Source organism: Halichoeres trimaculatus, unplaced genomic scaffold (genome assembly GCF_033239565.1).
Source record: "Halichoeres trimaculatus isolate MK-OKI-2021-1 unplaced genomic scaffold, fHalTri1.1 fHalTri1_scaffold_7, whole genome shotgun sequence".
In the NCBI taxonomy this organism is placed as follows: domain Eukaryota; kingdom Metazoa; phylum Chordata; class Actinopteri; order Labriformes; family Labridae; genus Halichoeres; species Halichoeres trimaculatus.
In genome coordinates this window covers 37021033-37035409 of record NW_027437185.1, presented here as the reverse complement: position 1 = coordinate 37035409, position 14377 = coordinate 37021033, and the positions used below count along the sequence as shown (strand labels likewise).

The 14377-nt window shown below is 40.7% G+C and overlaps 2 protein-coding genes across 2 annotated transcripts; one reads left to right on the top strand and one right to left on the bottom strand.

Moving 5' to 3' along the window:
* Window positions 1-1776: 1776 nt before the first annotated feature.
* Window positions 1777-6102, bottom strand: cetn4 (centrin 4). Its single transcript, XM_074674214.1, has 5 exons — window positions 6026-6102; window positions 5663-5821; window positions 5433-5561; window positions 5096-5233; window positions 1777-2036 (listed from the first exon to the last, which is right to left on the bottom strand). The coding sequence occupies exons 1-5, from the start codon at window positions 6026-6028 to the stop codon at window positions 1947-1949; spliced, it is 519 nt and encodes a 172-aa protein (XP_074530315.1). The 5' UTR covers window positions 6029-6102; the 3' UTR covers window positions 1777-1946.
* A 152-nt stretch (window positions 6103-6254) lies between these two features.
* bbs12 (Bardet-Biedl syndrome 12) lies at window positions 6255-10678 on the top strand. The gene is made up of 2 exons (XM_074674320.1): window positions 6255-6334; window positions 8701-10678. The coding sequence occupies exon 2, from the start codon at window positions 8713-8715 to the stop codon at window positions 10549-10551; it is 1839 nt and encodes a 612-aa protein (XP_074530421.1). The 5' UTR covers window positions 6255-6334; window positions 8701-8712; the 3' UTR covers window positions 10552-10678.
* The last annotated feature ends 3699 nt before the right edge of the window (window positions 10679-14377 follow it).

The window sequence follows — 14377 nt, the reverse complement described above, 5'->3', positions numbered from 1 at the left end:
CAGTTTCAGTGAAGTACGTCCCGTCCTGTCACGTGGTCGACTGTGTCAAAGGCAGTGCTCAGGGCTAGCAGAACTAAGACTGAGACTTTGGGCCAGTCCCAAATGTCAATCTTACCTCTTCCCCTTTGCCTTACACCTTCATCTACCCCTTCTCTTTGGTCTTCTGTTTTTTTGCTATTTTTTCTCCAGTGTTTGTCTGGAGATCCTACATGTAACCATGGCTGCATTGTTTACATGTAAAATCAGCTATTAGCAGCCTGTAGCATGTCAGTGCTAACTAGTGCTAGGCCAGATGTTTCCCACAAGGTGAGGAGAAGGAGGTGAGGACGACATTCTGGTTCCCAGGTGTGAGCTAAGAAGTGACGACATGGACCTGTCCTTCCATCCATAGTTATTGGGAACGTAAGATCTATCTCCAATAAGATGGACGAGCTAGCTGTGCTAACCCAGCAACAGAGGGAATACCAGAGGGCAGAGTAGCATCATGCTATTCACAGACATGGCTAACAGAGCTAACAGCAGACACCAAGGCCACATGTGAAGAGCTTCACCTGCTGTGAGCAGACAGGATCCAGGAGACAGAGACTGAACAGACTGCTGAAGAAGCTCAGTCCTGGACCCTGTGGAGGTGGAGGCTGGCTGACTGGACAATGATGGACAAGCTGTCACCATCTATTTTCTTATGGAGCTTTTTACACTTTCTATACACTTTCTTACTTTGGTTTTCTTGATTGCTGCTGTGAGTCATTGAATTTTACTTTCAACAAGGCATTTTGTAACATCATAAAAAAACACTCTATGTTCCGTCTTGATTGAGAAACATGAGGCTTTCTCACTTATTGAGAGGTTTTTTCTGAAGGTTTGTTTGAAGGAGCTTTAAGTAAGAAGACGTTCCTTCACAATATCAGGCCACCGTTCTTGAAACACCATTTGCAGCAGAAAGTTTCAGCTCCGTTTGTCAGCTCCCACCTGCACTTTGAACTCTAAGAAGGCTGATGGGTTTGAGTCATGTACACCAAAAGCTGACCTCTAGAGATGCCTCATCCATTTCAATTCCACCTTTCAGCTCGACGCGTGCACAAACTGACCTTAAGCCAGGGGCTCTAGCATCCCTCTCTAACTCTGAGTGGTTGGGTTATTGTTTTAAAAACAAAAGGCAGGAAACGATGCCCAAATATGGAGATCATTAAACAAGAACCCCATAAACTTCAATTCATGAAAATTCTCAGGATCTTGTTTTAACAAAGTTGCAATTTGTAAATCTGCAATCCTTGAAATTGTTCACATCTCTCTTTCTGTTTCAGCGACCATTTTAAAAGTGTTTTTTTTCTCTTATCTTTGAACGAAACTTTCATAATTTCCGCTCGATGTTCCTCTGAGTCTAAAACCGTCAGAACTTTCACAATCCGCTGCGAGCATCCTCAAAATAATAAACAGCCGTCTCACGGCTCGGAAAAACCCGTCACGACAATATCCTGTTTATTTCACCAAGGCTTGGCATTTTGGTCAAAACCACCACGGGGTGAATATTACAGTTAATCAGGAGGTTGAACTGCGCTTTAATCTTTTAACTGTGTTTAGTCTCAAAGCATAAAGTGTAAGTGGCTTCGACTGAGTCACTCATCTCATGTCTTCTGCTGTCATTCCTGTCTACAGAAACAGAATTCTGGTCAACTTAGTCATGAGACTTTCACTGTCTGACACTATATTTCTCAATGTCTGCAACCCAGTGACACAACTGACTCTGACGGGTTCAGAAAGACAAGAAGTGAACAACGAGGATATATATTTATTTGTTTTGCAGTGTAGAAAATCTGTGCAAAGATACAGCGTGTTAAAAAGTTATTTACAAACTCAAGAGTCCTAAAAGAGCGACTGTAGAAAGTGTAGAATGAAAAACAAGTATCAAAAGGTCGACGTAGAAAAGTGTGTAACACCCAAAGGGTTCAGTAGAGTTTGGTCTTCTTCATTATCGTTAGAAACTCCTCCTCGTTGACTTCGCCATCGCCATCTCGGTCCGCTTCGTCGATCATCTCCTACATGAGGAGAGAAGTTTTCAGTGGTTTCTTCGATTCCAGAGGACATCAGCCAAAAAGCTCAACATCATCATAAACTGGAAAAACCCGGACTCCAACCCAGACTGAGAAAACATCACACGGGGCACGCAAAGAGCTGCTCTAATACCATGTAGAAAAAAAATGCAGTTAAACCTTTAGTAATTGACAAATTAAGATCTTTGAGCACTTCTCTCTGGCCTTTAGAAATAACTGAACATCTCTTCTTATTATTCACCAGGAAAACATCTGGCAGATATTGACGATAAAAATCAAAACTCTTCTGGGTTCACTTTGAGAATTAACTGTGCTGGGAAATCAGAGCAGATTTTACTTTCTGAGTTAATGATTCTGAAAGTTGAGAGTGAGACACTCAATTCATACACCCACAAATCAGAACTGCTAATATAGGGGGGTTACTGTCCTCGAGCAGCTACTTCTTTGTGTTTTGGTGTTAAATTAAAAACAAAACAAAACGTTGGTTTCCCAATAAAACCATATTCCGTATGAGAAATGTATTTGATGTGAAACAACTCTTCCTCAGGTTGTTATTAAAGAGATAAAGGGACACATGGCTCCTCACAGAATCAGCAGAAGCATGGAACGTCTAAATTAATAACTGCATGCTTTGTTGGAAACCTCAGACAGAGATTTAATTATAACTACACAAATGACTGTGTCGGCAATCACCCGGAAAATCTTGAATTCATATTTTCAGACAACACTGCCATCGTCAGCCTGTGGTAGAAACACTCAGACGCCTCCTCATGACATCCTAACGTTCACATTTTTGTTCAGCTTTTGAAGCTGGAATCTAATTTTAAGAGTCAGTAAACTCAGGAGAAGATGTCAGACTGTTGGTGGTTTGGTTTGTTATTAAAGGTCACATTTAATGTAAAACCTGCAGACTAAAGTGCTCGAAGCAAACTCAGAAATTATTACAGATTCCATCCATCTCAGAAATCTGATCTAAAGAAAATGACACCTGAACCTCGACATACTGATTCATAGATTGGAGCAGTAGGGAATCAGGGAGTAGTCTTGAAGTGGATGAAGTGGATATTATATGTGGTGTTCCACAAGGGTCAGGATTAGGACCTCAGTTATTTATCTTATAAATTAATGATATCTGTCAAGTGATTAGCTCAGGTAAATATATATTATCTGTTGATGACACAAACATTTTCCGTTCTGGCCAGACTCTGCAGAAAACTTTTGGATGTCATCGATTCAGAATTAAATAAAACAACGGTTCAGCAAAAACAAATTATCACCAAATCTGATTAGAACAAAAGAGTAGAAAGAACAAATGAAAATGGATGTCTCGGAGTGATAATAGATGACAGAATCAGCTGGAAACTCTACATTAAACACATCAAATCCAAGCTGTATGTATGCATGTTCTAGACCAGACATCTCTCCACATCATGTATAATTCACTTATTCTTCCTTAGTTAAATTACTGTTCAGAGGCATGGAAGAAGACTTCTAAAACTTCCCTTTAATCACTTTTCATCCAGTAAAAAAGAGCGATCTGATTTACTCATAATGCTGATTTTCAGGCACACAAATCATTTCTATTTTAAACCCAAAACGCTCTGTTTTTTTGACTTGGTGGAGCACAAAACAGCTCAGCTACAGTACAAAGTGACGAATAATTTGCTGCTCAGAGACATTTAAAAAGTGTTGATTATAGGAGGGGTTGTAATACTTTAAAGTGATACTCTGGGGTGGAACAAGTTGGGTCCTATCACAAGGTTTAGGGCAGAAATTACCCCTACAGCAGTGTTTTTGTGCAGCAGAAGCCCAGAGTACTCGCACCAAACACCCCCTCCCTGCTCCTCTGCAGGTTTCCTCTGCACTCAGACGGGGCCATATTTTACTTGACCAAAAACACAAATAAATGGACTCCCACCAAAAAATCTGACATGGGTCTGCATTCACGCTTTATTTAGAGAATTTTCAGCACGTTACTTTCACACAAAAACACGGCTAAATAAGGCTCTAGTTCTCATCGTGTCGTAAAACGGTGCTACCTCCGCTGCAGAGCCTCAGCTGGCTACGAGGCGCTCGCTGCTTAGTGTATCAGTCCGCGCGCGGCATGCCAGATATAAACAAACGCAGGTAGTCTGCCAGGACGAAGAGACGCGATGAGAACTAGAGCCTTATTTAGCGGTGTTTTTGTGTGAAAGTAATGCGCTGCCCCGTCTGAGTGCAGAGGAAACCGGCAGAGGAGCAGGGAGGGGGTGTTTGGTGCGAGCGCTCTGGGCTTCTGCTGCACAAAAACACTGCTGTAGGGGTAATTTCTGCCCTAAACCTTGTGATAGGACCCAACTTGTTCCAGCCCGGAGTATCACTTTAAGGGGAAATGCTAACACGGAGTTAAACTGTGGGACAAAGTGCAGAACTAAGCACGCTTTGAGCATAAAACTGTTGGAAAAGAAGCAGAAAGAAATGATTGTCCAGAGTTATATCATTGAATAGATATCACAAAGTGTTCGCTTGTTGCTGGATGAAACTGTGATAGGGTATGGTAGATACATGTATGGTTGTACTTTTTCTGTGTAAATAATAAGTTGTATGTTCACTGTACATGTTTCAAAACAGTTGGTAAATCTAAGACAGTGTTAAAGTTTAAGTTGATGAGAATAGCAAAATTCAAAGGGGAAGGATTGGGTTTATACTTCTTCCTGCTCCTTTTCACTAGTTTTGTTTTCATTTTTTCTGATTATCACTTATTTTTATTTTTCATTGTTTAAGTTGTTATCTACACGATTGAAATAAAGATTGATTCATCCACTCTAGTGAAGTTTTAATGAAGTTTTAAGATGTGGAATAAGACATGCATACCCTGTTTATTCCATTATTTCGACTGTAGATCATGATCTATTCTTTGCATTTGAACTGTTTTGATGGAAGGACTTTCCTCCATGTGCTTCATTCTCTCTGCAAGTTGTTTATGTCAAGGCAGTGGGGAAGGCATTGGTGTTTATGAAATTAAGAGCAGAGCCTCGATGGCGTGCAGCTCAACATCTCTGTACCTGCAGTTCTTCATCCGTCAGGTTTTCACCCAGCTCTTTGGCAACTCTCTTCAGATTTTTGAAAGAGATTTTTCCCGTGTCGTCGTCATCAAACAGTCGGAAAGCTTTCAGAATCTCTTCTTTGGAGTCTTTTTCACCCTTTCAAAATTAAAACATAACAATCTCATTGAAAATTACCCAGTAAAGGTTGAGTCAACACTTTCTGTTAAAAATAGTGATATGTCTCTGTATGCTGTTTATAAGCGTGCAAATAAATCTAAATTGATGGAAGACTTTAAGAATTTTTTAATGTTCATTCATGAATTTCCAGGTTTCATCGTGCAGGTGTTTCACTCACCATTTTCTGTGTCATCATACTGAGAAAGGAACTGAAGTCAATTGTTCCAGAGCCTTCTTTGTCAATGTCTGCGATCATCTGCTTGATTTCTACTTTCTTTGGCTCAAACCCAAGGGCCCTGATGGCAACCTGTGGCAAACACACACACACATATAAGCACACACACACTGAAACTAAAGCATCTGATGCACTGTGTGAACATTTGATCAGAAATATACTCTACAACAAACCTTGAGCTCCTTCACGTCTATAGTTCCAGTCCCATCCGTGTCAAAGAGATCAAACGCCTCTTTAATTTCTTGTTTTTGCTCTTCAGTCAACTCGACTTTATAAGTTGCTGCTTTTTTCCTTTGGCTCGAAGAAGGAGCTGATTTTCGATAACCCGAAGCCTGGAAAACAGAAAGCCAACGGTTACTATAATGCTAACTAACTTTAGCTTCATGCTGCAACACGAGACCAAACTAAAACACGTCTTCCGGATTACAAAACGAGTTTATCTAACTTTGAAAAAGCTTTCAACAACAACAAATCCATAATCTTTTCAAACTCTGAATACATTACATATTTGTCAAAAAACTCTTTTGCAAAGTTACCATTTCAGCGAAGAACAGAAAACTTCAACGGTTTGTTGTGTTCTCGGATGTCAACAAAACCTGCAACAACGGCTGTAGTCGCTTCTGTTGAGTGACAGGCGCAACAGCCAATAGAAACGATGAACTCGCGCTGATGCGCTGATGTCAACCAATCAGAAGGAAAGTTGGGCGGATCGTAACGGTAGAGCCAATGATTCAGCTCCTCCCTCGTCGCCAAGCAACCGGGAAACACTACGCATGCGCGCTAGTCCGTGCTGTTTAACAGATGGGGGAGACGCTAACATTAATGTTGAACGTCGATGAATTAAGGTAAAGTTTTCCTTTCTTTATTCCAATTTCTGGACAGAAACCTAGACATTTCTGACCCATTTCTTCTTAAAGGCTGATTCCCTTGATATATTTTTATCAGCGGGCTGTTTTCTCTTAAAGTGTTAGCTCCTGAGGTTAGCTCATCAGCTAGCCTGCTGCATACAGACCTGTTGAGCTGTCCCTGTCAGGATCATTTGATTTTCATGATTTTATAGCATTTAACATGTTTATGGTTTGGTTAAATTGTTCGTTTTTTCACTTCTACCTGTGTTGATGATTTAATATGGCGCCAGTGATGATTTTAGTATTAACACCTGAGGTTTAAAGCAGACATATCATGCTGATCCCTGATTTAATACTTACGTATGATATAACAAAGTCGAAAACAAGATCTTTCACCCCCTGAATTTTCAAAAAATGAGATATTGTATTTTTTCTGATATCCTGGAACGAGATTTGATGCCTCTGAAAATAGGTCATTGCTAGTTGGCCGCAAGATTTCGACCTTCGTGATGACACGAGGATCCTTTCTTTTTATTGGAGTAATCTGATAAAGCAGCTCCTCCTCTGTGATGTCAGTTAGTCACACAACCGCCACCGAGGGATACACCCACCAAGAGCCGAGTATCCCCCCTCAGATGCTGGATGCAGGGACTCTGCTCTGCTGAGCAGCTTGGCTTTACATGGTGAATTAGCAGTTAAAACACTGTAGTTTTAGCAGACGTCGTAATACTCCTGAGACTGTGATATTTGCATGCTTGTTCTGACATGCACTGTGAACCTAGACCACAATAATGCTGCGGTAATAACATAGTGAGGAACTGACGGTAGAGGCGATCTTTAGACTACACTTTCAGCATGATGGATAAAACAGACAGAGAAAAGTGACGGAGCAGGATGGAGCCCTGTTATAGAAATAGTTAATTGATGAAGTCTGCCTATATTTCCACGGATAAACTATACATGTTACAGTACCGGTTTGACTCACCACACTGAAGCGTCCTGAGATGATCTGTGTCCAGGTGGATTTTCTTCCTCCTGAGCTGCAGTGTCCGGGTCTGACTCGGGGTCCAATACAAAAGGACGTATCCTACACTCTGCCATTTTATTAGTGCTATAAATGCCTTACGGTGAAGTTTTGGCAAACAGCAAACTGGCTCAGTCTGCCCCATCCAATATGGCGATTTTGTAAATACTGCCATGCTGCAAAAACCGCCCCCTGGCTCTACCCCCTCCGCCCCTCTGATAGAACTGGCCAATCAGAGCACAAAGGGCTGTGACGTTGCGAGGTTACTGGAGGTCATTCTCCAAACGGAGTGTTTCAACGAGATCTTCAGAATGGCCTAAAATGAGGATATTGAGAACGCTATTGTGGGGCAATGAAGGAACTAAATGACTTGTACTGAGGACAGAAATGCTTTACAGGCATCCTAGTCTGGCATAGTGAAAAGGAGAAACAAGCATGATATGTCCCCTTTAAAGTAATTATATGCTGCCAAACATTGTTACAAATTAAAACTGTTAAAAAAGTACATAATTAGGAGATTTCCATTAAGGATGACTAACTTCTCTGTGTTAGAAGTACCAGCATATCAAACAGAGAGTTTATCAGCTGATTACTACTTTAGAAATATTAAAACAAAGGTTTCACTTGTTTTAGTTGAGTTGGGTTTAATATACACATAAAACACAATGAATTTCTACAAAGTTGTCATCGTATCATGATGATGACTTTGTTACTCTATATACCATAGAACAAAGCCGTCATTAGGAGGTTTAGATGATTCTCCTTATAAAAAGGACCATTAAAAATATTGGACTGGCCCCCTCAAGTCCGTACCTCAACTCCACCTAGCAGATTTAAACAAGTTGTTAAAAATAAAGTGAACATATCCATTGAACACTCACTGGAAAGCTTTTAGTATGAGTTGCAGAGATTTTTATTTGGCCCCGTAAAGATTAAAAACCTCTTTTTCAAGGGAGACCTGGCCAAGACAGGCAGCAGCCAAATCACAAAGTTACAGATGAAAAATCCAAAGAAAAACTAAGTATAGTCAACAAAACACAACATTATGTGTTGAAATAGAACCATCTAGGAGCCATTCTGGGAACCAGTTGTTTAAATAGCTGGGCTAAAGTCAGAGTCAGAGCTGTAATGAGCCTCAAAGATGTATGGTAGGCAGTCTCAGCCAAATGGAAACAGAGGTTTGCTTGTACAAAAGATTGGCCATAATCTGAAACAACGAAAAAAGTTGCACGGAAAACTCAACTTGATTCTGAAATAAAAACCCTTTTTTTCAGGATCTTTTTCTTGATTAATAAAAGATAAACATTGTTGTAAATATTTCTTTCCCTTCGTAATCAAGGTGCCTAACGTAATGCTGGGAAGTGCAGTCATCAACCATCGACGACATGTTGGTCTCCAGAAGCTCTCGGCACTGGCTGGAGTCGCACACTCTTCTCTGGGCCCAAATAAAAAGTTCAAGTTCATCCAGGATGACGCGTCAGGAGAGTCGGCTCTCGTCTGCTCCTGCTTTCGGATCCTTGAGAACCTGGAGCTGACCTGCGCTGTGGGTCAGTTAGTCTACGAGACCGTCCGAGCCCACCAGAAGGTCTACCACAGCGGGTCAGGGTGCTTACTGTTCCTCGCCGGAGCATGGAGTCGAGTCGCTCTGGAGTGTCTTCAGAGAGGGATTTCAGTGGGGAACATCACCTCAGCGATGACGGAAGGGATGGATATGTGCTTTAATGTTTGGAGGAAATCCTGTGTGTCCATTCACAGTTTAAAAAAGGAAAAACCAGAGAGCAATGCTGCGACGTCTGACGGTTCAGAGCTTCAACAGTTGAAGAAATCTGTCAGTGAGGGGTCGAGAAATATTAACGGGAATGAACGGAGAAGAATGAAACTCAGCAGACATTTTTGTGAAGCTGTAACTGTCTCATCAGAATCTCAGAATCCTGAACCTCCAGACATCGCACACATCGCAGAGTGTCTGAGTCATGGTTGTGTGGACGCCATGAATCTGGTAGTTGAAGCCAGCAGAGTACAGTCGGACAGAGCTTGTGCCACGTTTGATGTTTCTAAACTCATGACTTGTGTGCTACCAGGTTTACCAGAGCACCAGGCCTGCACGGTGCCGGGCTGCATCCTTCTGTTATCTGCTGAACAGGCCGCAGCTGCTCATCACATTAAAGATCAGCCTCTGAAGGTCGTTCTCATCGACGGGGACCTGTCAGGGACTTATCGCCACCTTGGCTTTAAGAGGCTGCCAGGTGTACGCCGTGTGGGGACTGAGGTTAGCTTGTCCGGTTTGAGCAAAGAGGAAGAGTGGATGGAAAAGACTGTGACGACTCTGCTGAACCTGGAAGTGAACCTGATACTCGTCAGCGGCTCCGTAACTGAGAGAGTGATTCAGCTCTGTTCTAGACATCACATACTTGTGGTGGAAAAAGTAAAGGTTTCCGTTTTGAAGGTGCTCTCTGATTCATCCGGAGCTGTCCCAGTGACTTATGCCACGCAGCTAAACAAGCGCTGCGTTGGCGCCGGAGTGAAGGTGACAATCTGGAGGGAGCTCCGCAGCTGCCAGGCGAAGCCGTCGATCGCTGTGAACGTCTCAGCCGGTGACAACAGCCAGTTGGTGACGGTGGTTCTCACCAGCTGTGTGGAGGGGAAGCTGCAGGCCTTAGAAGACCGGTTCTGGGCGTGTGCTTATCGTTTACATCACGCTCTGAAGGACGAAGCCCTCCTGCCTGGTGCTGGAGCGGCAGAAATGCTCTGTGTTCATCGCCTCAGGAAGCAAGCAGAGAGAGACGTTACCCAACAAGCAGCGAACCCTTACAGCAGCGTCATCCTCCACCTCATGGCTGACGGTGTAATAGATTACTTATCCACTCTAATGGTTAACTCTGGGAAGCTTTCCAAACCCCAGGCCAGGACTGCTGTGAGTCAGAAACTACTAGACTGCAACGAACACGTGGAAAGTCCTGAAAACTTCACACGGCTCCTCTTAGGAGGTGAAGAAGAGGATGGGGCTGTTTCCTCATCCTTTGACTCTTCTGATGCTCCGTCAGGAAAGGTTTACGATAATCTGAGCGTGAAGCAGGAAGCGTGGAGGAAAGCCTTGGACCTTGTCTTTCTGGTCTTACAGACTGATTCAGAAATCATCACAGGCATCGACCAGAGCGCGGCGTTGGAGGAAAATCTGATGCTGCTGTGACCAAAAAGTTTGACAGAAAAAAAAAAAGAACAATAGAAACTAAAATAAATTTTGTTACTGGAGACTAAATGAAGATTTTTATATCTGTTCTATTTTTTTAATCTTTATGGGAGTCAATTAAAAAAATACAAACCAAAGATGTGCTGAAGTACCTGTTTGTGACCACATGGGGGAGACAAACAACTATGACACTGTCGTCCATGTGACTCCTTAACTGAAACATGTTAGAGTTAAATCTGTGATCAAAGAAAAACACACAAATGTTGCTTTTTCTAAACAGACAAAACTGAAATTAAGTTTAAAAAAAATTACAATCACAACAACAAAAACAGCCAAATAAAACATTTTAATAGCCAATGTATGAAATAAAATCAAGTAAGGTTTGTGGATAATTGTCATCTTCACAGCCTCATTTTGTGTTAAAGGTGCTATTAGTAGTTTTGGAAAAATAAAGGAGGCTTTCTTAAAAACATAAAGGGGAAGAAGTTTTTCTTTTCTTTTTTTTATTTTTTATTTATACCTTTAATATTTAATGTGTATATAACAATACACACAGGTCAGGACTTTAACAGACACAAACAAAATTCAAAAGATTCACAAAAACATATTACATAAGGGGGATCAGAGTGTACTCATAATTAAAAATTCAATTCATTTTCAAAGGGTTAAATTTTAAGAGGTAACCTCTGGTTTTACAAACAAAAAATACTTTTCATATTGATCCAGTTTAAACTTTCTATTAAATCAAATTCAATCAAATCAATATGGGAGCTGATTTGTGCCCTCACTTCTGCCTCCAAATGGTTTCAGGTAAAAGCTAAGAGTTAATAAATGCATTTTTTATTTGCTCCATACTTATATATATATATATATATATATATATATATATATATATATATATATATATATATATATATATATATATATATATAATTAATATAATTTTTTGTTACAATTTTTCTCTGTTTAAAAAAAGCAGAATTCCGAGATTACCATAAAATTTTGATGTTAATCTCAGAAATTTGACTTTTTTGCTCAGAAAAAAAAACAAAAAAAAAAATCCAAATGAAATAATTTGGATTTTTTTTTTAAATTTGATTTAATTTGATTTTTTATTTACAGTGGCCCTGATCCTTTTCTGTACCATAGATAAACATTTTGGTTTATGAATTTTCCAGTTTCACAGAGTCATTCATTTGGCAGCTAAGGAGGCTAAACCAACTGTCTTACTTTCTTTTCTTGTTTTTCTTCCCTAATTTTGCAAATAAGCAACAAAGATCAACATTACCCTGCAAAAAAAAAAAAAAAATCAAGTGTTTTTGTCTCAATCTGAGCCACAATCATCTGACCAGTCCAGCAAGACGTCTGATTTCAAGATCACAATTAAAAAAAATCTGCCAATGAAATAAGAGAAAAGTCACTCGTATTAGGACATTATTTTAGTTTCAGGCAAATTTCTAGTGAATTTCTCTTTTTCCATTGGCAGATTGTTTCTCTTTTTTTACTCGTTACAGCAATTTAGACCTCATTTTTGTCTTTAAACAACTTAAAACAAGACATTTTTCTGGACTGGTCAGGTGAATATGGCTCATACCGGGTATGATAAGACAACTTTTCCTTAAAAAAGACAAAAACACTTGATTAAATTTCATTTTTTACAGTGTTAATATTAGTTCATTGTATGGCGATAATAAAATCAGGATTTTTTTTTAAAAATCCTGTCAGAATGATGCGTCTTTTGCAGACCTAAAAAACAGAGCCTCACTGAGCTGAAAGGCCGACCGTGTCTAAAACAACTTCTTCTTTATGTGTCAGTCCGTTTCCTGCTCCTGCAGCCTTTCTCACTCTGCGCCCATGCTGCTTCATTAAACATGTTGGCCGGCGTTCCCCACATTGGACACGGCCTCGCTGCCAGAGGTGGCGGTTTTATGACCTCCTGTGTCACAATGGGAGAAACGCCTCAGCGCACACAGCAGTTTTTCTTACGTGTGTCATTAAACGCTTCTTTTAAAGGTGAACTGAAGGTAATAAATGCTTTTTAAGGGCTTTTTATTACAGATGAGTGAGTTCTGGAAACTTCCAACAAGATCACGTAGAGGTCACATGATGAGTGATTGAGAGTGTGTTGGAAAAGTCTAAAAATCCCCTTCATGAAAATGTTTCTGAGAGCGTTAACGCTAGAAGTTTTCCTACCGTGCCGCTGTGAGAGTCACTTTAACGCTTTGGACCTTTCACTTCCTCTCAGATCAAAGAGACAGGGAGCTTTAGTCGCTAAAAATAGTGACGGGAAATAAATAAAGACTTAAACGAGGAGCCGTTACGAGCTTGACTCAGGCATCAGTCAGCGACGGTGAGAGGATGGAGAATGACATAACAATCACAACATGGAGCAGGAAATTGGAAAGACATAATTGGTCAAACTTGAAAGAGTTCAGGTTGAGTTCATGTTTCAGAGTTGGTCCCAGGTTTTTTCTGCACCCAGAGAGCCAGGAACTGATGTCATCACGCCGCTCTTTCCAGAGTCAGAGCTTTGTCTTAGGAGCTGGTTTCAACACGATTCTCAGCGTTTGCGCGGAGAGGTAGTTTTAGTTTTTAAAGTTCAAAAGAAAGTTTAGAGAAACTGCTTTCACCTTTTTAATTCAAGGTTTTATGAAACAATAAGGGTGCAGGACACCAAGGTGTTTCTGTGAGCGTTGAAGGTGACAAAACAGTCATGTGACACAACCGATACCAGAGCGTGTCACAGGTGGTTATTTATAGAAGAAACCACCTGCAAACCATAAATCTGAGTTTTCCCACATTCACGTCCTGCTGCACAGTTTATGACCACGAGATGAAAGAGAAAACTCAGCTGTGCAGGTCAAGGTGTCAACACAGGTGGCTGCTCTTCTGTTTCTGTGCGATCTGGAGAAGAGCAATCAGCGTCACTGATGGTTCTGTTTCCTTGGTACAGGAGGTCCTCGACTTGTGCGGTTCTCGATTTTACGACGCCAATAAATATATGTACGTAAGAAAAATAGAGGTTTCAAAGTTTCAATGCTCTGTTTGCACGAACTAGTTTTTGACACCGAGTGCGTATGAATGGTCATCAACATCGTCCTCTTTGTCTCAAGTCGCGCCATAGTTTAGCTTGTCTGTGTTTGTGCTCCATAATTTTCTCGGTATCCTCAAAAAGGAATATGAACATGAAGTATAATACATGTATTTTGATAGTTATGTAGAACTTTAGGGGGTATTTAAGGTATAAATCTAACTTACGCAGAATTTCGAGTTACGACTGGTCGTAGGAACGGAACTCATTCGTAACTCAGGGATAGGGATAGGTACCGAATTAGGTACTTTTTTAGGTACCAACCAAATTCTGTCAAAAGTACAGGGTGCGATTCATGTAAAATCAAAAGGTACCATGTTTAGGTACCTAAACACGTCCTTGTGACTGTGAGGGAGTAGAAGAGTCGGTGATTTTCCATGCTGGACATGAACACAGCATTGTAAGGTTATATATTAAAGAATAAATATGTTTAATTAAAGCAATTTGAGATTTTATTATTGTTAGCTTTTGATAAATTGATACTTTTTACCACATGAACACAAAAAAGTATTGGATTGCCAGGTACCGGGCATTGGTACCGTATCATTTCAGATGTGGAAGGTACCCATCCCTTCTCGAGGTCCGCCTGTATTTTGTCTCCTATGTTTGATGATGGACTCTTAGAAAGGCTGCATGGTGGCACACTGGTTGGAGCACTGGTTAGCGCTGCAACCGGTTAACTGGTGATTCTACGTTGTCTGTAAGTGTCAGTGTGCGCATGAACAGTCGTCTGTG